The sequence below is a fragment of the Balaenoptera ricei genome, chromosome 12, assembly GCF_028023285.1.
Source record: "Balaenoptera ricei isolate mBalRic1 chromosome 12, mBalRic1.hap2, whole genome shotgun sequence".
Lineage (NCBI taxonomy): Eukaryota > Metazoa > Chordata > Mammalia > Artiodactyla > Balaenopteridae > Balaenoptera > Balaenoptera ricei.
Genome location: NC_082650.1, coordinates 71,431,564 through 71,457,103, shown reverse-complemented (window position 1 = coordinate 71,457,103; position 25,540 = coordinate 71,431,564). Strand labels below are relative to the sequence as shown.

The 25,540-nt window shown below is 33.5% G+C and overlaps 1 protein-coding gene across 3 annotated transcripts in view; it reads right to left on the bottom strand.

Annotated features, from left to right (window-relative positions):
• Window positions 1-25,540, bottom strand: part of SNX14 (sorting nexin 14) — a 73,331-nt gene that overhangs the window by 30,035 nt on the left and 17,756 nt on the right. The window contains exons 5-17 of one of the 3 annotated variants that reach the window (XM_059941709.1): window positions 22,010-22,053; window positions 19,686-19,773; window positions 16,487-16,571; window positions 12,259-12,415; window positions 11,038-11,113; window positions 9,835-9,879; window positions 9,648-9,728; window positions 9,433-9,547; window positions 7,060-7,215; window positions 6,576-6,700; window positions 5,829-5,887; window positions 4,406-4,432; window positions 2,416-2,548 (exon numbers count right to left, since the gene is read on the bottom strand). In XM_059941709.1, coding sequence (XP_059797692.1) covers window positions 2,416-2,548; window positions 4,406-4,432; window positions 5,829-5,887; window positions 6,576-6,700; window positions 7,060-7,215; window positions 9,433-9,547; window positions 9,648-9,728; window positions 9,835-9,879; window positions 11,038-11,113; window positions 12,259-12,415; window positions 16,487-16,571; window positions 19,686-19,773; window positions 22,010-22,053 — 1,191 coding nt within the window. Of the gene's footprint in view, window positions 1-2,415; window positions 2,549-4,405; window positions 4,433-5,828; window positions 5,888-6,575; window positions 6,701-7,059; window positions 7,216-9,432; window positions 9,548-9,647; window positions 9,729-9,834; window positions 9,880-11,037; window positions 11,114-11,165; window positions 11,243-12,258; window positions 12,416-16,486; window positions 16,572-19,685; window positions 19,774-22,009; window positions 22,054-25,540 lie in introns of those variants that run through there. The other 2 variants (XM_059941710.1, XM_059941711.1) reach the window with 2 other exon arrangements.

Sequence of the window (25,540 nt, the reverse complement as noted above, 5' to 3'; positions counted from 1 at the left end):
AGAAGATCCCACATGCCACAGAGCAACTAAGCCCGTGTGCCACGACTACTGAGCCTGCACTTTAGAGCCCGTGAGCCACAACTACTGAAGCCCACGAGCCTAGAGCCCGTGCAGACAAAAAAAAAAAAAAAAGCCTCCTATTCCTGAAGCAAAACTATAGCTTGTATTTCAAGCAACTGGGAAGAACAAAAAAGAAAAAAGTACATCTTTCCCCATAAAAATTATGTTTCGAGTTCACAGTAACATGCGTAAATGCTTTTGTTATATTGTTATATTTAAATTATATTTTGTTATATTAAGTGGGCAGAGATCAGGATAGCAATCTATATATAGCCTAATTTATGGGGGTGGGAAGGGGAAAGATATTTTTAAAAAACAGAATCACAAGAATGTTAATAGAAGTAGTTATTGGGTGGCAGAATTATGGGTGGTATTTTTAAATTTTTTTCTACTTTTCTATACTATTAAAAAATTGAGGGCTTCCCTGGTGGCGCAGTGGTTGAGAGTCCACTTGCCAATGCAGGGGACACGGGTTCGAGCCCCGGTCTAGGAAGATCCCACATGCCGCGGAGCAACTGGGCCCGTGAGCCACAACTACTGAGCCTGCGCGTCTGGAGCCTGTGCTCCGCAACAAGAGAGGCCGCGATAGTGAGAGGCCCGCGCACCGCGACGAAGAGTGGCCCCCGCTCGCCGCAACTAGAGAACGCCCTCGCACAGAAACGAAGCCCCAACACAGCCAAAAATAAATAAATAAATAAATAAAAATAAATTTATAAAAAAAAAAAAAAAAAAAATTGAGATGCTTAAAATCTAAAAACATAAACATTGTTTTTTTAAAAGACTCCCTCCTCTGGTCTACTGTCTCTCTTCTACCCATACTTTTAAGGAAAAATATGGGCATAAAGATAAAAAGAATGCTGTATTTGGATTATCTAAAAAGAAAAAAAATTAAATAAGTTTTTCTTCCATTAAAATTATTATGAAGAAGCAATGAATCTTTTTAACAATTTATCAGTGCAAAGGGACAAAGGTTGAAAGGAAGGGGTAAAGAGGAAAAATAGGTTTATTTACTCTTCTCTCCCCACTTCCTTCTTCTTGGTCATTACCAATCCAATCACTAATATTCATCCCTTTTATACTCAGGATAGTAAATTTCTTAAGAGCAAAGTTTAGGTCTTAATCACCTTTTTTTTTTTTTTTTTTTTGGCCTTTCTCTTAAACTTTTCTGTGTATTAATCAGATCTGACTCAAAAGCTATTCATCAGGTTGGGGAGGGTATTTTTTTTTTTTTTTTTCACACACACACACACTGTATTTTATTTTTACAAGAGATAAATAGACTGACACCAAGCATTGTACATGGATGACCACCTTAATCACCTTTTTATCTCCAGTGCTGAGATATTAAAAGGCAAAATGAAGATCCAGGATGTCTGTTCAATAAAGATTTTTTAAACAAATGCAAAGTACAAATGAGACAATATCTGCCTTTATAGAACTCACTAATTGGTAGGAAAGACAATCATAAACATACTTTCAAATACATAAATTAAATCGTAATTTCAGGGAATTCCCTGGCAGTCCAGTGGTTAGGACTCGGAGCTTTCACTGCCAGGGCCCGGGTTCGATCCCTGGTGGGGGAACTAAGATCCCACAAGTCCTGCTGCACAGCCAAAAACAAAAAAATCGTAATTTCAAACACAACGTGGTACATGTTTTAACATATGATCTAACAGAAGCAAAAAAAGGAGGGAATGTTCAATTCTGCTTGGGGACTCAGGTAGGGGTTTATGGGAAGCAACTAGATTCTGAAAGATAAGTATGAATTTTCTAGGTAAATAAAGGGGAAAAAAAGGCATTTCAAGCAAAACAACATGTGAAAAGACAGAGAAATAAAATAGCATGGAGGGTGTAATGTGCTTATAAATCTGGGATCTTGTTAAAATGTAAATTATGATTCAGTAGGTCTAGGATGAAGCCTGAGATTCTGTATCGATAACAAGTTCCTAGCTAATGCTGATGCTGTTGATCCACAGATCACAGTTTGAATATCAAGGGGTCAGGCAGGACATCTATTAACACAACTCCATATGCCTGGCCCATGTGGTTAGAAAGAGATAAGATCAGGATATGAAGTAAAAGCTTAATCAAAACGTGGTAAATTGTTTGACTATTAGAAGTATATCAGCTTAACAGAAACCATCTGTCCTTAGTAAGCAATAACTTAGTGCTCAGAAATTTAAAAAATTAGATTAGCACCATGAAACTATAATGACTACTGAAAGAATGGGAAACATAAACAAAATCTGAATGAGAAGTAAGATTAAAAAAAGGGAAAAAACAAGCATAACCAATCTTTTATGCCACTTCAAGCCTGAAATTATACATACATCAAACTGAAGAATTTTTACTTACAAAGTCATCTTCACCTTCAGCTAAGCCATAATTAGGCAACATAGCTCCCTCCATTGTGGTGCTCTTGAAGACTCCTTTAATTTTGCTACCTATTCGGCTGATTCCAAATGATTCTCCTCTCTTCTGTGTGCTCCTAAATATTAAACAAAAATGTATCAAGAACACAGTAAATTATTACATTATCACAACGGTCCAGTTTACTGTAAACAATAATAAAAATGGTTGCAAAAAAGGGTAAACTGAAGGTATAGCTGAACATAACTTTTTGGAGTTCTCAGTCATAGATTGTCTCAACATCTCGATAGCCAAAAGTGACAGAACATTTAAAGTTTAAATTTGAGGGGATGAATAAATGGGACAATACTTATTAACAAACATTTGAAATTTACCTACTATTTAACCTTAAAACATTAACTGAACTAAGAAGAATAAAAGATGAGAGCCCCCTAGTGGTATATATTTCTTACTGCCATACATTTTTTGAAATAAATTAAAAATGTGGTTAGACCAATGTTCAAAATAGACTATCCTATTCGAACTGTACTGTACTGCTAAAAAAGCACAGTGTAACAGAAAAAAACAAAACAAAACTATGACCTTCTCAGTACTTCATTTTTAGATGGAAAAACAAATTCTGAAAATTTTCTTCAACTTTATAATCATATAAATACTCAAAAGAAGAATGAAGTATAAAATACACCATATATAACTTCAAAATAATAACAAGAAAAGATAAAATGCCAAAGGGAAGGGTTAGCAATGAACATAAAGATAAAAGCAAATGTAGCCTAAGGAAGAAGTTTGCTCTGCCATATATATTAAATAATGGTTTTGTAATTTTTTTCAAAAGTAAATTTCTAAAAGCAGAAATAGCTGAAAAGCAACAACAAAAATATGCCAAAAAGCAGCAAAAATTTCTTGCAATACAGCCTACTTACTGCCCCATGTTTCAACAAATAAAAACATAACTTTTATCCAATTTAAAACTCACTATGTAATATTGCCCTTACAACAGATGTCCAAAGAAAAATGACCATTTTAAAATTCAAGGAGGTTGGTGTTGAAGGCCTAACTTAACGAATAGCTATTATTCCTATAAGAAAATGTATTTATAAAAATAATGCAACAGTTACAGAAATAAAAGTAAATTGATCAAGTGTCAAATGCACTAGGTATATTAGTGATATGTGCATTTTATACATGTTCAAGGAGTAAATCAAACTTATTTTAAAACTGGAAAAACTCTAATAGTAAGTAGTAGTAGTAAAAAGGATACTTAAACTAGACTATTGTTTTATTTAAACAAGCATGCAATTAGTGTTTTTTAAAAAATCCAGGATTGTAAATATAACTTTCTCTGAGAGAAGAAATGTTTCTGAAAACAAATATGAAAATGTTAACAAAATATTATTAAAATCTCTAGAATCTAGATAAATTATGCTAGTCTCTAAGACCTAGATAGATTATAAAACAGTTGGGCTTTTTGAAATGACATATTTTTTAAATATTTCACTTGTGATTACACCCAGAAATACTGAAATATTGCACTTCTTGCTTTAAAAAAAGTTCTTTAAACACAAATAATTCTAAAAGAAATTTAGCAAGATCAATAACAACAACAACTACAAATGAGTCAATAGCCTTAAAAAGCTAAATACTGGATTTTTCACTTTATTTTTATGCTGACATTTTTATTTTCTGACGACATATATAATGCTATTTCAAAAAGGAGACCTCTAGAATAAAAGTAGAGGTTAATCTTAAAAGGATGCCCCAGGGTGTTCCCTGGTGGCCTAGTGGTTAGGATTCTGGGCTTTCACTGCCCTGGCCCAGGTTCAATCCCTGGTCCAGGAACTAAGATCCCTCAAGCTGTGTGCCGTGGCCAAAAAAAAAAAGAAAAGGATATCCCAAATAGCTGATATAAAGGCAGTAATTGGAGTTAAACAGATAATTTATACAGAAAAGAATCACATGCTGTCTCAAGACTTACCGAAAATCATCCAAACTTAGGCTACTTCTGCAATAACAGATATGTGAAATTACACAAGGAAAAGAGAAAGAGAAAGCCCAGATATTAAACAAGTTTCACTTTAGAACATAAAACAAAATTTAAAAGCTTTAAAAGTTACACAGATGGATAGCATTCATCTTCACAAAGAAAGGAATTCTTATGAATAACTTGATAAAGGAAAGAGAAACGAACACAATGGCTATTTTGGGGGGATTGGGATCTGAATTCTAGATCATCTTAAAGAAAGTTTTTAAAAACTCAGTATGTCAGGAAATAATTCTGGTTTTTTGCCCTCATTTAGGCAAACCATTTGTTTGATACAGTGGAAAATATTCAGAGACTAAGCCACCAAAAACTTGGCATAGAAAACAAACTTGTATTTTCTAATATGGAATTCATGTCTATATTAGATATAATTGTGCACGCTCCACACATTTTCAGTTTGAGTATTTTTTAAAGTTATGTCTTAAGCTAAGAAGCAAAGTTAACAAAAGACCCCTAAATATTTTTTAAGTTATGCTTTAAGTATGGAATGAAACAGAGGAGTAGGTTAACATTAACATGCATTAAAATTTTACTTTTAAAATGCAATTAAATAGAATGTAGACATAAAATATATGAATAAACATTTTACGTATTTTAAGTCATCTAACAGCAAATTAGCAATGCTACTCTAAATTTTCAATGAAAGAATGTTAAGAAAGGCTTTTACTTATTCTATTGATATATAGGTAAATCAATCCAGTATCACAGAAGCAGAGTCCTGACAAGACTGATGGCTAACGTTAGAGTCAGGTTAATATAAAGAAAAAGATATTTTAAAAGACTATAAGCAGTACCCAGAATGAAAACAGCCCATATTTTCTTCCTATTAATTTTATATTCTAAAGGCAGCAAAATTAGTGCCTTAGTATGTTGAAGACAACTAGGTGTTCTCAAAGTGGCAAAGACAGCTTTCCATCTCTGAGGTTATGACCCTGACTTACATTTAGCTACTCAGCAGGCTAATAAGGTAAAAGAACCACTTCCTCTTAAGCAGTCCTATACAGGAGTTTCATTAAAATTAATAAATGGGAAAAAAACAAACTACTCTCTAAAACTGAGTTATCTGTGGATTTCAATTATGCATGCAGTCCATAGTCTCCAATAAAGCAGGTGATCAAGCAATAATAATTATGAGATTAACAAGGCAATGGTGTATATATCTTGTTAAATTTTTCTGAAAGAATGTCAGACATTTTCACATTATTATATGTAGTATAGCTCTACAATTCCTTAGTAATCTTGTCTACTTATATAGCAAGGAAACCAGATTAATAAAGATAATGATGTTATCACAGAATGATTAGCATCAACAAGAACCGAAAAAAAGAAAAACATATATATGATTGAATATACCTACCTATTGAATTTTGAATTGCGTGTTGGTGATTCTGCACCTCTTAAAAGTTGTCTGAAATACTTAAAAAATAATTATGATTTATTAAACCAATATTTGATATTGAAACTTGCTACTTCACCTTACTGATCTTGAGCTTAAAGGAAACATTACTTAAATCAAGTGAATACAACCACAGTCAAACAGAGTAAGGATTAAGATATTGCAAATGGAGGTATTCAAGCCACTTGACTTCTACAAGTCTGTAAATAACGTATATACAAGAAGAATGGGGGACTTCCCTGGCGGTCCAGCGGTTAAGACTCTGTGTTCCCAATGCAGGGAACCTGGGTTCGATCCCTGGTCAGGGAACTAGATCCTGCATGCTGCAACTAAAGATCCCGCATGCCGCAACTAAGACCCAGCTCAGGCAAATAAATAAATAAATAAATATTTTAAAAAGAAGAAGAAGAATGAGGTTTCTGCATCACCACTACAAAGCCACTCAGGCATATGGCAAATCAGATAGACCAATTTGGTTGCAATCTTCTAGTCACATATATACAAACATGGTTTTGGTATTAAGAATTGTTTTTATAACCAGCTTCTAATCTCCATTAACTTATGTAGTGGAAAATAGTATTCATTTTCTTAATTAACCATGTTTTATTTTTCTGTTTATTTTGTTATTTGAATTACTCATGTAACATATCAAAGCCACTAATAAATTTTGAGGAAAAATCTTCAAACAAGATTAATATTTTGACTAACCTCATCACTGTGGCAAAACATAGGAGTAAACACATTTTCCAAGAGAGAAAGTACATGTTCATATGCTTCAAAAAGACATCTCATAGTCTGAAGTTTCACAACATCTATATATGGGCCTTCAGCAACTGTTAAAAAAATTATATTGCAAAAATTGTTTATGAAAAGCACAAATACATTATATATTAGTTTAAAATTCATTACAGTGAAAAGAGCATACAAACAATACTAAGACTGTTTTGCAGAAAATCCACTGTAAGGTGCAGATCACACTAGAGAGGAATTAGAACAACCAAGCTCCAGTTCTGGCAAGTATTAGTTATGTGAATTGTGAATAAGTTTCCTCATCAAAGCTTTCATCTTGTTAGTAAAATAGGATAATGCCTGCCTGTGTATCTCACACAGCTGTTGCAATAAGCAGGGAATACAAGAGAAAACTCTGAAAAGAGTAAAAGAGCTACAGAATTCATCCTCATCTTTTACTTACTTTTTTGAATCTCTTCTACAATGAAGGGATCAAATCGAATTTTGTCAATACTTTCATCCAAACAATATGTTTTATATATCTTTTGCAACTCTTCATGAAGAGATAGCATTTCATCATTTGATAACTCTGGTCGCAAAATTCTGTCATTGAATTCCTCTAGCAAATTTGGAAAGAATAAAAAAAAAAAAAGAATTATTTTCATAGAATAAAACTACTCAATGAAAACTTCATGTTCCCACTCTAATTGTAATCAATATTAACAGCAGCAAATATGAGCAATCTACTCATCATTTTAAGCTTTTTAAAAAGATTTAATTGGGAGTAAAACAACTACTGAGAAGAAAGAGAAGCTCAATCAAATATTTTATATGCGAATATAAAATGCATAAATATTTCCACAGCAATACAAATTTTCTAAAATTTAGAATAATAAACACACTCGTAAAATGCTGTTTAAAGAACATATTGGATTAATTTCTTATACCAAGGGTCTTTAATATTTTGAAATCTGATTCCCTAAATAACAGTGAAAACTAAGGCTTTTTTTAGTCCCAATGTTTTTAAACAATATTTCTGTGCATCATGGAGGCTGCAGACTAGTGATGGAGCTCAGAGTCTGAACAAATTAATCTTTTTTTTCTAAAATGAGAAAGAACAGCATTAGGAAAGCCAAAATATTGACTGCCTTTTTTTTTTTTTTTTTACTACAAGAGGTAATATGGAGCTTACCCCTTAATTCTTAATTATCCAAACTGAAACCCAGTGAGGTAAGGAAGGAGTTTTTAAAAAAAGAAAAAACTGGAACAGAACATATAAGATCTTTGGGATGACAGCAAATTCATATAATTGGAGTCTCAAAAAGAAAGGAGAGAGAAAATAAGGCAGAATACTTGAAGAGATAACAGCCAAGAATTTTCAAAAATGATGAAAAACACCAACATTCAAGTAAAATCCAAGCAGAATAAATTTTTTTAAAACCACACACTACAGTCAAATTGCTGAAACCCCAAAATAAAGAGAAAACTGCAAAACCAATCAGGGAGAAAAGGGACATACATACAGGGGAACAAACATAAGAATGGAAGCTAATTTCTCCTGAGAAACAATGGTGCTGTTCAAAAGGTAATGGAAGAATGACTTAGAATGTTGAATGAAAAAAACCCATCAACCTAAAATTTTATATTTGGTGAAAATATCCTTTTAATATGAATATAAAATAACATCTTTTCAGACAAAAGTTAAGAGAATTTACCCCCAGCTGAATGGTACTATAAGAAATGCAAAAAAAAAAAAAAAAAAAAAAAAAGTACTTCAGCAGAAGGAAAATGATATAGAAACCGGTTTTGGAGAAAAAAATAAAAACCACCAGAAAAGTAAATATGCCAGTAACTATCAGGGCCAAAATATGTGTGTGTGCGCACGCGTGTGTGTAAGAATGTGCACAGCAGCTTTATTCAGAATAGCCCAAAAGTGGAAGCAGTCCAGATATCCATCTGCAAGAAGAATGAATAAAGAAAGAGTGGTACCCTCATACAAAAGAATATTACACATAGCAATAAAAAAGAGCAAACCACTCATCTACACAACACCATGATTCAATCTTAAAAAGCATTATCCTCAATCAATGAAGCCAGGCACAAAAGAGTACATACTATGAGATTCCATTTATATAAGGAAACTGTACAGGCAGAATTAATCTGTGGTGAGAGAAATGAGATCAGTGATCGCTTTGGCAGGAGTGGGAGCAGGGGTGGATCATTTGGGAAGGGCCCTAAGGGAACTTTCTAGGGTGATGGAAATGGTCTTTATCTCAATAAAGGTGTAGGTTTGTAGGTTACACAGAGTGCAAATTTGTCAAAACTGATTCAACTGTATATTTAAGTTCTATGGGTTTCACTGTGTAAATTATACCTCAATTTTTAAAAAGTTATATTTAAAAAAGAAATTAGGTACATTAAAAAATTAGTCTGCTCACAGAGAGTCCATACAGTGTCTCTAAATCCAATAATGGAAGACGTTATAGAACTTCTAGCCAAAATAAAACATGTTTGTATTTGATTATTGAATCAAAATAATCCTTAATAAAAACTGTGACAAAGTGCTAATGACTGGGTCTTTAATATATTTTCGTTATTCTGAATTTTTAGCAGTTATTTTTCTGCTAAGAGGATTTGGTTGAAGTCAGTTACAGATTATGTTCCAATGTGGAAAGGAGTGGACACTTGAGAGATAACTCACAGGTACTCTTATTAGAGTATCTAGCAAATGAAATTTAGTACAATAACAGATGACAGCTACAACATCTGATCTAAACAGTCAAACATATGACAAAGTTTAACAATGACTTTAGTAAAGTACACAGATAAGCCTCACCCACAGTCAGACAAATCTGCAACACGTGCACTGCTCCTTCTTGTTTCAGAAAGTTCATAAACCGAAATAAGAGATCTTGTTGCTCTCTGATTTGCTTCAATTCTAACTTCAACACCTTGATACAATATGGGAGAAAGAGTAAGTTAGAGCTATGTAAATACATGATAAAATTGTTTATATCAAAAGTAATATAAGTTATTGCTGAAAATACTTACAGATGGTTTTTTATTTCTAGGTTCTGCAAATTTCTGCAAGAATGGAACCAAAGGGGAAGGTGGTTCAGTCGCTTTTTCAGGCTTTGAAGAAAGAATTAATTAATTCAGTAACATGTCATTTGATTTTACAGATGTGAATCAAAACTCAATGCAATCTGAAGTATTTTCTAACATGTTCAATACTCACTGGACTGTCATCTATGAAGATGATAAGCAAATGATTCACAGTATCCTAATGGAAAATAATAAACAAAGATCAAAATAAATCCATTACCGCATTTTGCCCAGAATTCTCAAAGCTTTTATCATATTATGAAAGTTTCTGGAAAAATGAAGAAACAAATGGAGCAGTGGTAAAGCATCTGCACTTATGTAATACAGAGGGACTTTTTAAAAATCTACAATACAGGGTTCTTTGGACTTCCCTGGTGGTCCAGTGGTAAAGAATCCACCTTCCGATGCAGGGGACACAGGTTCAATCCCTGGTCCGGGAAGATCCCACATGCCACGGGGCAACTAAGTCCATGCACCACAACTACTGAGCTCGACCACCTCAACTAGAGAGCCTGCATACCGCAAACTACAGAGCCCACACGCCCTGGAGCCTGCGCGCCACAACTAGAGAGAGAAAACCCACATGCCACAACCAGAGAGAAGCCCACGCACCGCAATGAAGAGCCCACGCAGCACAACGAAAGATCCCACACGCCTCAACAAAGATCCCGCGTGCCGCAACTAAGACCCGATGCAGCCAAAAATAAATTAAATAAATAAATAAATAATAAATAAATAAATCTTTTTAAAAAATATCTACAATACAGGGTTCTCAACTTTCGTGAAAATGGGAAAAGAAAATTTATTCTGACTTTGGCATTCAAAACATTTATCAATTATCCCTATTTCTTCAAAATCTTACTGGATCAAAAGTAAAAGCAACCCAAGTATCCATCAATAGATGAATGAATAAGCAAAATGTAACATATACTTAAAATGAAATATTACTCAGCCTTGAAAAGGAAGGCAATTCTGATATATGCTACAATGCAGATGAACACTGAGGATATTATGCTAAGTAAAATAAGCCAAATACTGCATCATTCTACTAATATGTGGTAACTAGAGTAGTCAAATTCATCGAGACAGAAAGTACAGTCAGGAAGTAGAGTTGCCAGGGGCCAGGAGGAATAGAGAATTACTGTTTACATGGGTACAGAGTTTCAGTTTTACGAGATAAAAAGAGTTCTGGAGATAGGTAATGGTGGTGGTTGCTCAACAATATAAATGTATTTAATACCACTGAACTGTACATAGAAAAACATTTAAGATGGTAAATTTCATGTTTTATGTATCTGATCACAATGAAAGAAAAAAAATGTTTTTTACGTCTTACTGGATCAGCTAGGAAATCCAAAGAAGGGAGGAACACTGAACCAGAGAGAATCTCTCTTAAAAGTAAGGTCAGGGATCTGGAAAAAGGAACAACATTGTACATATTTAGTGATTTACATCAGGTCTTACCTGGGAATCTTGTTATTATGCGGACTATCATCAGTAGGTCTGGGGTATGCGCTGAGACTCTGCCATCTCTAACAAGCCCCCAAGTAACGCTCATGCTACTGGTTCACAGACCACACCCAGAGCCCTTACCTGGCTAAAAGAGAATACTATTTAAGAGGAAAAAAGCATTTCCTCAGCAGGAGGAAACTGAGTGAGCATTAGAAAAACACCACCTCAAATATTAAAATTTTACATATAATAAATTAATACGTAAAACCTAATACTTGTAATAGCATAATTTTTATAATTAATTTAAATTAATATTATAAAACAATTTGTTTAAAGTAAAAATATTTTAATTAAAATATTTTTTTAATTTAATTAAAAATGTTAAATACAATAAAGTAATATTTAAAGTACATCACTAAAAATAAGCCATGGTTGTATGTATTTTACAGCACAAGGAAATACAGCCATCATTTTGTAATAACTCTAAATGGAGTATAATCTATAAAAATATTGAATTACTATGTTGTACACCTGAAACTAATTTAACATTATAAATTATACTTCCATTTAAATAAATAAATAAATAAATAAATAAAAATAAGCCATGGTCTTTTTCCTCTAAGGATTATTAGGATAAGAGTAAAGAGGTAACTTTATGGAATAATCTAAACATGCTCTTGCAGAAATAAGGGAGGCTGGACTAAATGACCTCTAACTATACTTCCCAGGTGGATACCTTAAAACCCAAACTTGTCTGTATAATTTGTTCAAAGTGTTTCTGCCAGTGAATCATAATATGCATGTCTTTTAAAAGGAACACCAAGGAAGTAATAAAGTATAATGATCTCAAGTAAGAAAATTAATTTTTTACATTTGTCTTTGATTTCCTAAGATCAATTTCCAAGAAAAAATTCTTAGCAACACAACACATCATGAATGCTTAGTACCTAAAATGGCATTTTAAGACCTGATAAATTATATTTCTTAAATGAAAAATTATTCATATCATAGCCTAATCTCAAGTTTTAGTATATTCCTATTATGATCAAGAATAGCAATATACATACGGTATGGTATGCTATGACATTTTCCAGTCTATTTATACCTGCAGTCTGTTGCTTTCGGAGGCAAAATATAAGGAAAAAGTAGTTCAGTAAGTTTCCTTAAATAATGTAATTCATCTCTTCGACTCCTCAAAGCCACATGAAGCTCTGGACCATATTCTTCTAAAGCAGCTTGCTGTAAAAACTCTGTATTTTCTACTATAAATAGAGATAAAAAATAAATATTGGAAGAAGTTAACAATGTTAAATAACTTCAGCCATTTCCACTAACAAACAGAAATTAATTTAACACAGCCATTCCTTTCTTAGCCTTCCTTTCTTTCCAATATGTATTCTACTGGGAAATTTTTCACAAAAAGGATATAAAGAAAGTAAGTTTTCTCTTTGTGGGAAGTTTTTTAATTATTCAAAATTAACTGATAAAAAAGCCCTTTCACCCTTGGTAAACAAAACTTTAAACTCAGGTCATTACAAAGTATATTAAAGAAAAGCAAATTGTTTAAAGTGGAAAAAACTATAGAAAACATCTTCTAGCACACACAAAGCTTTTGTTATCAAACGTTACAGCCTGTTCATCCCCTGCAAATATTAAAAAAATCCCTCTTAAAGTTCAAATCAAAATCATTCAGGTAACCCTTTGAAGAAATTAGAGTATAGAAACTGGCGTCCTTGGTTCAGTTCTGCATCTTCTGCCCACAGTATAGGACACAAAAGGTACAGAACTGTATATGGTGGAAGTCCATGAAGTTAGATTACTTAATAAACGTTAACTGATGATAAAAGTTACACTAACAAAAAGTTTTCTTAAAAGGTCGAACACTAAACTAATACTTTAAAAAGGAGCAGGAGAAAAACAAGTCATGCTTTCCCCTATTTGCATTCTGAGCCAAGTTTTAAAATCATGGAGTCTGTGAAGGGAATCTTAACCCTAATTCAAATGGCATTTATTTTTTACAATTTATTTCTATTTTCATTGAGAGAATGCAAGCACATTTACCAAAGAAAAGCCAAAACATACATTCTAATGGTGTGAGAACTAAGAAAGTAAATAAAGGCTACCTGTGCCAGAGGTACAAAAGAAGGACTAGCAAACAAGGACATAGTTTTTATTAAGAATGTATTTTATTTTATCATTATACAATTGTTTACCATGCATTTTGCCCCAAGAATTTGGGGTACAGGTCTTTTAAAACTTTATATCATGCGCAGGGATTTAAAATAAGAAGACTAAGCTATGCTAAATCCCAGTTCTACTTCTTTATTAACTGATGATCTTAAATGATATAATCCCTTTGAGTCTCAGTTTCCACCTCAGTAAACAGTCATTAAATAGTTAACACTGAAAAGCTGCCATGCAAAATGCACAAGTAATTATAATATCCGGTGCAATTAAGCATTCACACATAATATATAGATGCTGAAAAACAGGGCATGGATTAATCCCCACTAATCACCAGTATATCTCCTGTCTAATCAGTGGGCAGTTTTCAGACCACAAAAGGAAAAGTCCCCAGAATCCACAACAAAGAGATAACTTTAGGGTGAAAGACTGATATAAGGTCCTTCAATTACTACTGAATTTAAATTAAACCAATGCTTCTAATGTATATATTTTCAACATTTCTAAGGGTGATAGAAGGACTTACATAGAAAACCTCTTTGTAATTCCTACTCTCAAGAGGCAGGTTAAGGAGAGAACACCAAGAAAGTAAAAATGAATATGTATAAAGAGCTGAACCTTTAATTTCCTGAGTATACACAATTGTGGAGCCAAAGAATTTAGAAAACAAATTCATGCATGAAAGAGAAGAAAAATCAAAAACCTGAAAACCTTTTTTACAAGTCTAATTCACTGTTATAATATTTAGAACACCAGGACCTTTGGATAAAATGCAGTCCTCCTAATTCTCTGGCCTTTTAATTCTATGGATTTCATTAATTACAATGTCATTAATGAATCCAATCTAGCATTTTATGCTGATTTTGTAATTGAGGACCATTTTTTGCATGAATAGTAGCAATTTAGCAACCCCTCTCTTGCAAAGACTCAAGGATAAATTCCAGTCAAACTGGTCTATATATATGACAGCACTTTCACAGAAACAAAATAAGTTGGATATTTTATTAAACTGATCGATTAAAAAATAAAAATAAAAGATGACTCAATTTACTCATACCCTGAGTTCAAAGTGTTTGTCTTTACAACAAAATTAAGACCATATTAAAAATAATTTTCCCACACAAAAACTTGCACATAAATGTTTATAGCAGCTTTATTCATAATTGCCAAAATTTAGAAGCAACCAAGATATCCTGCAAAAGATGAATGTATAAACAAACTGTGGTACATCTGTACAATGGAATATAATTGAGCAATAAAAAGAAATGAGCTATCAACTCCACAAAAAGACATGGAGGAGCCTTAAATGATAGTTCTAAATGAAAGAAAAGGCTACAGTCTGAAAAGGCTACAGTATGATTCCAACTATATGACATCTGGAAAAGGCAAAACTGTAGAAAGAGTAAAAAGATCAGCGGTTGCTAGGGGTTCATGAAGGAAGGAGGGAGGGATAAATAGGTGAAACACAGGAGGCTGGGGGGGGCAGTGAAACTATTCAGTATGATGTTGTGTTGATGGATACATGGCATTAAGCATTTGTCAGAATCCACAGAATGTACAATACGAAGAGTAAAACCCTAATAAAAACTACGGACTTTAGTTAATAATAATGTCTCAGTACTGGCATATCAATTGTAACAAATGTACCAACCAATGCAAGGTGTTAATAATAGGGAAAGGGGGAAATATATGGGAACTCTCTATAATTTCTGCTCAGTTTTTCTGTAAACTTAAAACTGCTCTAAAAAGTTTACTAATAAAAAAAAAAAACACTTTTCTATATTTTTATCTGACAGTACAGTAGCCTTAACAAAATGGCTACAACAAAGTTACTATCTTCTGGTGTGTTTTTGCCAGTGACAGGACAATTATTTTAAAAGTTAATTTTTTTAATTTAACAATTAAATTATACGTATTTAAACTCTTCCACTTTTTAACTATGTTGAAGGTAAAACTTTTGAATTGTTATAATATTATAAGATGAACACAGAAAAATTTAGAAATGTAATTTGAAATGCTTCTCATACCTGAGGAATTATTCATACCAAAGGACAAATAAACTAATAATTTAACTACCACTCTACAATTTCCCCAAATATACTGTGATTATACAAACTGATATTATGAGGGAGGGAAAATTGGTTCCATGCTCAAATGAGTTTGGGATGTGCTGGGTTAAAAAAAAGTTAAAGTTACTTCTTTGCTGCAGGACTACTGAGATACTTTGGAATGCTAGTACTTACTGGGTATTTCCAGAAGAGGAATACAATACATAGTAATTACCAGAAAATATGACCATGATACTTATTCTGCATAGTCATCTACATAGAGTAGTATTCTGCAGAACATACTTGGGGAAGCAATGACAAAGAAGAATACCAAATGCAGATACAAGGAAAATCTCAGTTTCACAAAGAACTAAGTACAGAGCATATAAGTAATTTTGTTTAAAAGGTATATTTCAGCTTGATCTAAGAGCAAGAAAAGCCCCCAAATGAAGGTTTCATCCAATCAGCAAACGTTTGATGAATGTATGCTATGTGTACATCATGACAGTATAAAGGCCAGGATACACATAAGAAACTGCAAACAGGTCATCCTGGCTAAAGTATCATACACAGCGAAGGACAAGAGTAGATCAAAATACTTGACTAAATAGGAAAGGGTTTAAAATATAGGACAGTTTCGACTCTGTAGCAGTTGCTAAGTTTTTTGGGTTTTTTTTGAGTAGGGAGGTAACAGAATTGTGGCATTGTGAAATTAACACAGTAGCAATAAATAGGATAGGCTCCATCAAAACTGTTGAAATCATTAAGAAAAAAGGAGGGAAGAGATGTGAGAGACACCTCAGAGGAAGTAATGAAGGCAACAGACTACCATTCAAAAAAAGACAAGATTCATCAATAATATGTCTAAAGATTATCTGAGTGTACCTTAATTTTCATAGATTCTTGAGTTCTCAAAATCACTTATATGTTAACAAATTATTGAAAGGGATTTCAGTTTAAACTAATACTTTCACAGCATCTGTGGATATATCACTTAATTTATCAGTACTCAGACTTAGATATTTAAAGTGAAAGTTGGTGTATAAAAACAAACTCACTCAAACTTTGTAGCAGTGTAAGAAACGTAAAACTTTGTATTACCTTTCTGACTGGCTTTAACGATCACTTCTATGTGCTTCATTGCTGCTTTTAATAGTTTCTTGGTGATAATAGATGGAATATCCACCTAGAAAAATTCAACATTAAAATAAAACTTTTAAAATAATTATCACTAAGTTACAATGGCAGGAACAATGTATTTAAGGTATTGGAACATATGATCTTAAAAATCAGTGGTATTATTGGGAATCTTTCAAAAATATAATTTAAAAGCACTTTACATTCTTGGATCATATTAACTGTAAATTTAGACAGTTTTACTACAACAGTAATGAAAATACACCTTCATATGCACACCCTATATACTATATTTTTCTCACAAAATAGTATCTTTATTCTTGACTTATTTCTTTAATGTGTTCATTCTAAATGCATTCAAGAAAAAAAATCTCAAGTAACTTTATCGTCCCTTTGAGGTTATAAACTTGTGTTTACTAAGGTCACTTGAAAATAAACTTTTCATTCAGCTTACAAGGTAAATCCTGGTTTTAAGATATATGGAAGCATTCTATTTTTGAATAATATTAAGTTTCATCATTCCCCACAGGCATTGTTCAACTTAAAGGTTGGAAACTGTAGTGACTAGGGTAGGTTAGTAAGAGAGGACTGGGGGCTTACAAGTACACACATAAAAGAGACATAAAATAAAATAACTTAAAAAAAAGCCCTGCAAATTAAGTAAATCACCAAAAAGCATGTTTACTGGAGTTCAACAGGCTTATCTTCCATCACAAAGCTCAACACATCATATTCTCCCTTTATCAAAGGCATGAGAAAATTGCATCACAATAGTGTTGTTTTGTGTTAACTTTTCAGTTCTTTTTAAATTCCTCATTAAGAAAGAGGAAAAACATCACAGGCTGATAAATCTAGTAAGTGTAATGGATCATAAACCCCCAAATTTTAGTGATTTACTAGTAAAACCCAGAGCAGATTACAGATATCTTTTGGCTGTATAAGATCAAACATGTTCAATAAGAGGGGATGTTTTTGCTAGCAGCACACCTTTTTGCACAATAACATTACTCTGCATTTATCCCTGCTCTCTTGGTACTCAGTGATTATAAATTCGTCTCACATATATTTATCAAATAAACAAGATGTTTTCATTTTTAAATATTTTATGGAATCTTGTCTTCTGAGAATACGCATGAAAATTTTCCCTTGTAAGTTCCATTTTAGAGACTTCAGGTCAAAATCAAAACGATAAAATTGTGAGTTTGTCACTAAACTTTGATTAAAAAAAGAAAAAAAAACAAAACACTGTGGACCTTAAATGATTGTTTTCATTATCCCCAAACTCCCAATTTACATTAGTCAGGCCACGTTATCAAGGATATAACATTGTACTAGGAATGACATGACCCAGGCCTAATCTTTTGCCCATCAACTACCTCTGACACTCTGACAAAGAATATTACTAACTTTCTATAAAATGGGTATGAAAATAACCCACTTATCTCACAGGACAGTATACAGATAATATGAAATGTACCATAACAATCCAGAAAGTGGAAAAAAATATTTGAAAATCATATATCAGATGAAGGAAGTATACCCAGAATAGATAATAAACTCTTACATCTCAATAATTAAAAGACAAATAACTCAGTTTAAAAAAATGGGTAAAGAATTTGAATACACATTTCTTCCCAAAAAAAGATACACAAATGGCAAATAAGCATCTGAAAGGATGCTCGACAACATTAGTCATAGGGAAAGGCAAATCAAAGCCACAGTGAGATACCACTTCACACCCACTAGCATGGTTAGAATCAAAAAGTGAGATAATAACTAGTTCAGGCAAGGATGTGGAGAAATCAGAACCCTCATACACTGCTGGTGGGAATACAAAATGGTACAGCCACTTAGGAAAACAGTCTGACAGTTCCTCAAAAGTTAAACACAGAGTTACCACTTGACCCAGCAATTACACTCCTAGGTAAACCCAAAAGAAATGAAAACAAATATTCCACCCCCTCCTCCCACAAAAAACCTGTACACAAACACTATGGCAGCATTATTCATAATAGCCAACTGATGGATGGATGGATGGATGAACAAAATGTGGCATAGCCATACAATAGAATATTACTCAGACATAAAAAGGAATAAGTACTGATACAGCTACAACATGACAACATGAATAAACCTTGAAAATATTATGCTAAGTGAAAACAACCAATCACAAACATTATGCTACATGAAAGCAAGCAATCACAAAAACTACAGAAAGGATTTTATAGTTAGCATGTATTATATTCAATCAACCAACAATCCTACCACTGGTCATCAGTTTTCCTTTTCAAACTTCCTTATTATAAACTATACTGCAATGAATCTTTGAACATACATTTTTACAAACTACTGTGATTATTTCTTTAAAACATACTAAGAAAAAAAATGGAATTAAATTTGGGAGCATAGACATTTTTAAGTCTTTTAATAAAGATTACCAAACTGCCTTCCAGGGTAAGAGTTACATCAATCTGAATTTGTACTTGCTTTGCCTGTTTCCCCACAATCACCACTGCTAGATATTATCATTCTTTTTCACCTTTCCCAACCTGATAGGCAAGAGAATAGTATCTCATCAAAAGACTACATTTCATGTGAGACAACATATTTTCAAATATTCACTGGCCATTTTATATTTTTCTTTTGTGAACTACTTATTCATAATTTTTGCATATCTTTGCCACAGTACTTGACTGTATTGTTCACTTCTCAAATAGGTATAGAAACATTTAACAAGATTTATCTTTATTTACTAATGGCAGATACGATATGCCAATTTATTGTCAATATGTTCAATTCTATCGAACTGACAAGGCAGTAGACAAGTATTTATGTCTACAGCCAACACACTGTTAAGTATATACAGACAGAAGCTCAAACATAAACAAACTATGGCTTCAAATTTTTTAAAAAGTAGATCATAATCATTACCCTGTATTCAGTAAATTCATCTAACTGGAACATGAATTTTTTTTTTCTCTAATTGTCTTTTTATTTCTAATCGCCACAAACCAAGATATCAAAACATTAAAATAAAGAAAGCAAAATTGATCAATTAATCAAAAGTAATCCATTTATCTTTTAATCTAAAAAATTAAAAGTGAGGAACAGAACAAATACATACAGTATAGAAATTCCCAAATTTCTCATTATAAATATATACCTTGTGAATCCTTCGAATTAAGACAGATGCAAAAAACCGTAATATAATTCTCAGTTCATCAACAAAGGACTCATCATCTGTTACATCCCTTCAATTGAGGAGAAAAGCAAGCATTTAGAAGTTCAAAGAAATACACAGCTTCCCCTTCCAGAAAACAAGAAAAGTCTAGAACTGACTTTTTTCCATTTACTTACGCTACTTTTTTTAACAAATAATGCATTACAGTATAGAACAAAAGAAATGTACAAAGAATAGAAATCTCCCATAATTCTAGTACCAAGACATAATTACTGTTAACTAAATTATAGTATATATTTCCCTGCAGACATTCACATGTACGTGGTCATATTTTTAAGATTTTTAAGATCATTTTCTAAACATCATCAAAGAAATATCTAAGAAATAAAACAAAGAATAATTTTGAGAAGCAACAGAATTACATACTAAATTTTAAATTAGTTTAAATATTTCTAGATTAATAATATAAACTAATTCTAAAAGTAAGGAAAAAAAGTGTGTGTTCTATTTGAAAAAGAAAATAAACTGAAACTCAACTGTTTTTAAACAGAAATTTTGAGTTTTCCTGTAGCCCTGAGGTCCCTAGAAGAATAAGGATACTTCCCTAATCAAAGGCAAGAAAGAAAGGTACGTATAATGGTGATATTCTGAACTTGAAGATGATGCTACCTGTTAAGTCCCTTGGTAGAATAAGGAAGATAATTGTATCAATCATGCTTCCCACTATTAACTCCAAGGAAGCGGATATCACAGCATCAAAGGAGAAAATACAGACTTTAACATTTACAAATACAGCCAGATTTTATGTTTGAAGAGTCATAATGTGGGCGTAGGGGTGGGGCGGGGTCGCGGTGGGGAAGTTTTACAACAGGATTCATTTTACAAAAGGCCTCACCATCAACTTTACTTAAGTGGCAAATGCCCCATATTTAAGACAGACTCCAATGTAGAAAATTAATTTATATAAGCTTTTCAGGAAAATATGCCATATAAACTGAATATTAAATTTGTTTTAATACACTATAGATCAACTCAACTACTAGCATTTTTTTTTTTTCCGGCCATGCCACGTGGCTTGTGGGATCTTAGTTCCCTGATCAGGAATCGAACCTAGGCCCACAGCAGTGAAAGCGCTGAGTCCTAACCACTGGACCACCAGGGAAGTCCCCTACTAGCATTTTTAAATTAGGAAATTCAAAATATACTGAATCTATATAAAATTTGGGTAGTTATCATTAAATATTACATCTGTAAGTCATACAAGTTTAAGTGTTCAAATATATAACTAAATACATGATGCTTATGTAAGGGAACATCTGTTTTATTAAATGATATAACTTGGGATTTCTGATTGTCAAACTAGACTTTTTTTTTCAGATCCATATCCTGCTAAGCATAGGGCACTTGTACATCCACATCAGACACCAAACACAAAGTTACTTTGGAAAAAACATATTAATTTTCCGGGAAAAGTCTATTGAAATTAACTTTCAATTTAATGAAATATCTGAATATAAATCTTTCCTGTAGATGTACAACTATTTCAAATGTAAAAAGTGCATACAAAATAGTAAATCACTCCTACAATTAGGAGTCATGAGAAATTCTACAAGTTACTTGAGGACACGGGGAGGGGGAAGGGTAAGCTGGGACGAAGTGAGAGAGTAGCATTGACATATGTATACTACCAAATGTAAAACAGATAGCTAGTGGGAAGCAGCTGCATAGCACAGGGAGATCAGCTCAGTGCTTTGTGACCACCTAGAGGGGTGGGATGGGGGGGTGGGAGGGAGACGCAAGAGGGAGGGGATATGGGGATATATGTACACGTATAGCTGATTCACTTTGTTATACAGCAGAAACTAACACAACATTGTAAAGCAACTATACTCCAATAAAGATGATAAAAAAAAAAAAAGAAATTCTACAAGTTACTTTTCTTTCAAAAAGTAGCCTAGGTTCCTCTTTGCCATCACTAAACTGTTAATTGATGACCTAATCAATGGTTCTTAACTGGGACCACTGTGCCTCCCAGGTAAATGTGGCAATCTCTGAAGACATTTTTGGTGGTCACAACTAGGGGGAAGAAGGGGTACCACCAGCATTCGCTAGGAAAAAGCCAGGGGTGCGGCTAAATACCCTATAATGCACAGTACAGGTCCCCACAGCAAAGATTTACGTGGTCTAAAATGTCAATAGTGCCAAAACTGAGAAATCCTGGCCTATACTGAAAGCATGTCATTAGCACACTTAACTTAATGGTATTCACTATACTATAGAAAAAAGGTCTTATAGAAAGAACTTACCTGTACCAGGGGTAAATGAAGTTTTCCAACACTAATTCAAGAACCTGCATAAAAATTATTTTTCAAAGAAAAATCAAGTTAGTTAACTCATTCTAGGAAAATAAACTCTACTACTAAGAAATATATAATGAAAACTAAGTTTAGTATCCCATATATTGACATCTAATATCACACTTTCACATGACAAAATGTATATGTCAACTTTACATGGTTGTGATGATGAAAGAAAACATATGAAAAAATACTTTGAAAACCATAAAAAAGAAAAATTACTATTAGAATGACACACATTTTTAAATATTCCTATAATTAAAAAAATTTTTTTAAAATCTAAATTGTTCTGACTCTGAAGCTTCACTGAACCAAAAAAGTTCTATGGAAATAAGGAAAATAATAGGCTAGTCTTTTGCATTCCTAACCCTCTCTGTAAGTCAGCATTCCCAGAATAAAATGAAGAAACAAATATATAAGACTTATGCAAAGGGCTACAATTAGGTGTCAGTGACTATCTTTGAAGCGAGGATAGTGACTAGAAGGGAGCATGAGGGGCACTTCTGGGTGCTAATGTTTTTGTTTCTTGATCTGGGGGTTGGTTATATGAATATGCTCACTTTGTGAAAATTTTAGCTGTACACTGAAAATCAAGTTATATGTGAAAAAGTAACAAAACAAAACAAAAGAAATCCTGGGTGTTAAACATTCTGTTCCTTGAGCCTGGGTGGAGCAGTAAAGTTTAATTTTTAAAAGGACTTGTAGCAGTGGGCATTAACTTTAAAAAACACTAGGGAGGGAATGAAACAATATATCTAATCTGACTATATACCTTCTCTGCAGCAGTAATGAAGACTGTGGACTCTAAATACTAAGGCAACAAGATTTGGATTTTTTTACTAAAAAAGGAAGCATTAGTGCTATCACCTGCTAAAATAAGATATAGATAGACAGTGTTAGGACACAGAGAGGAGACTAGAAAATTTACCATTAAACATTTCATCTTATTAATATATTATTCCCCCAACTTCAATCAGAAGCCCTACTAAGTTTACATCCTAAGTAGCTCTTTTCTACAGCTCCACTGTTCAGGTCCTCATCTTCTCATCCCTATATATAGCAACAGCCTCTAAGCTAGTCTCCCTCCTTCCATAAAGCTCCCCTCCACCCTCCATAAAGCTGCCAAAGTGATCTAAAACATGCATTTGACCACATCACTCCCCTGAATGAAACCCTCAATATATCAAACCACAACATATCAAAGTATGGAGCTGCACTGATTGTGAAGGGGCGAGAGAAAGCTGCTTGCCAGCCCCTGTGACCGTCTACTTCCTTTTCACCTCCCACTGCATCCTGTGAGTCACATCTGAAAACTCTAGTTACGCAATTTGAAAATCACTGACTTCCGATCAATTAAACTTCAGCGTGGCCTTTTAAGTCTTCTGATGATCTGATTTCTAAAGGGCCATATAAAAATCAGTTAAGAACTAAGGCAGTCCTGGGTTTTAGACTGAGTTCTGCTACCAACCAAGTATGATACCTGAGAAAATTATTAAAACTCTCTAAACCCTTCCTTTGGTAAAACCATCAAATCAATAATAGCACCCTACTTCATAGGTTGTATGATTACATGAATAATGCAAGTACAGTGATTAGTACAATATCTACTATACAGTAAGTGATCGATAAATACTTGCTAATAGAGTCTGGTCTCTTCATTGCCCACATCCTCCTTCGCATTTCACCCTCCAGTTTGCTGAACACTCCACCTTGTTTCAAAGCCTCTCTTTCCTTCCAAAAGCTATTCCCACACTCTGAAATACCCTTTCCCACACTATCAGGCTGATAAACTTCTAGTTATATTTTCTGACTGCTCCTCTCAACAGTTATGCACTTCTTCCTCTGTGCTAATGATACACCTTGTACATTTCTTCCATTATAGCCTGCATTACATTATATTGTATATGTCTGTTTAAATGGCTATCTCCCCTCCTAGACTAAAGTTCCCAGAAGAAAGGAACCATATTTGATTTCTCTTTTTATTCCTAGGGCCTAGTCCAGTTCCTGCCTACAGCAAGATCTCAGAAAATGTTTTTAAATATTGGAGCTAGTATTTATTGAACACCAACATGTACCAGGCACTAGGCTAAGAGCTTTACATCAGTTTTTTCAATTTTTAAAAAGAAACGAAGTGTCAGACTACAAATAGTACTCTTCCTATGAGTCTTGTCTTCAACAGACCTCAAATCAGCACTCTCCAATAGAAACATAATGTGAGCCACATACATTATTTCAAATTTTCTAGTAGCTATGTTTTTTTAAAAGTAAAAAGAAACAGGTGAAGTTAATTTTATGATATATCTTATTTAACCCAATATACCCAAAATATTATCATATATGTAATCAATGTAAAATGTATAATAGGATATTTTACATTTCTTTTTCCTTACTAAGTCCTCAAAATCCAGTACATATTTTACATATACAGCACATCTCAATCTGGACTAACACATTTCAAGTTTTTATCAATAGCCACATGTGGCTAGTGGCTACTATACTGGACAGCACAGTCTTAAATCAGGGAATCTGAAGAATGAAAAAGAGCTTACAGAAGAAATGAAAAAGAAAAATGCCAACAGTTTAGCATTTATGCAGCATACTTTTAGCCAAAGAAAGATACAAACTGGGAAAAAGGACAATTAAGGCAGGATTCAGATGCCTAATGCTATTCTTCAACTAATTAGCATTCAGTTTAATTCAATACATATCTATCAGGTACCAACAATATATCTGGCACCTGCACTTGGTGCTGGGAACAAATGAGACCCATTCCCTGACTTCAAGGACTTGACTGCTTTCTCAGATGGAGAGACCAAGTCTCCCAAAGAAATAAATAAAACATGATATGTTACCAAAAAGGTACATATAAAATGTGACTGGAACAAAGATAAGAGAACATGCTTTCTACTCCTACACTATGGAGAAACAGTGAAACGTATCTGACTCTCTGCTCAAGTTAGTGTCAAAAATGGGGTCACAATTCAGTAAGATATACATTGGCTCCTTGTAGCTCAGGTCTCCTCTGGAATTACAAAATGGTTATTTCTACTGTTCTATAATAAAAATGACTATTTTTATAAGAGGTAAACAATAACTAGGTAAAACAGTACTTTTTTTGGCTAAAATGTCCATTTCAATTAGACATGGGATCCAAAAACATTTCTAGTTTAACCATTCAAGTTGTATAACAATCAACTACCAGCCAAGAATTGATTAGGCAGCATATATTAAAATGCTCCGGGCTTCCCTGGTGGAGCAGTGGTTGGGAGTCCACCTGCCAATGCAGGGGACACAGGTTTGAGCCCTGGTCTGGGAAGATCCCACATGCCGCGGAGCGGCTAGGCCCGTGAGCCACAACTACTGAGCCTGCGTGTCTGGAGCCTGTGCTCCGCAACGGGAGAGGCCGCGACAGTGAGAGGCCCGCGCACCGCGATGAAGAGTGGCCCCCGCTCTCCGCAACCGGAGAAAGCCCTCGCACAG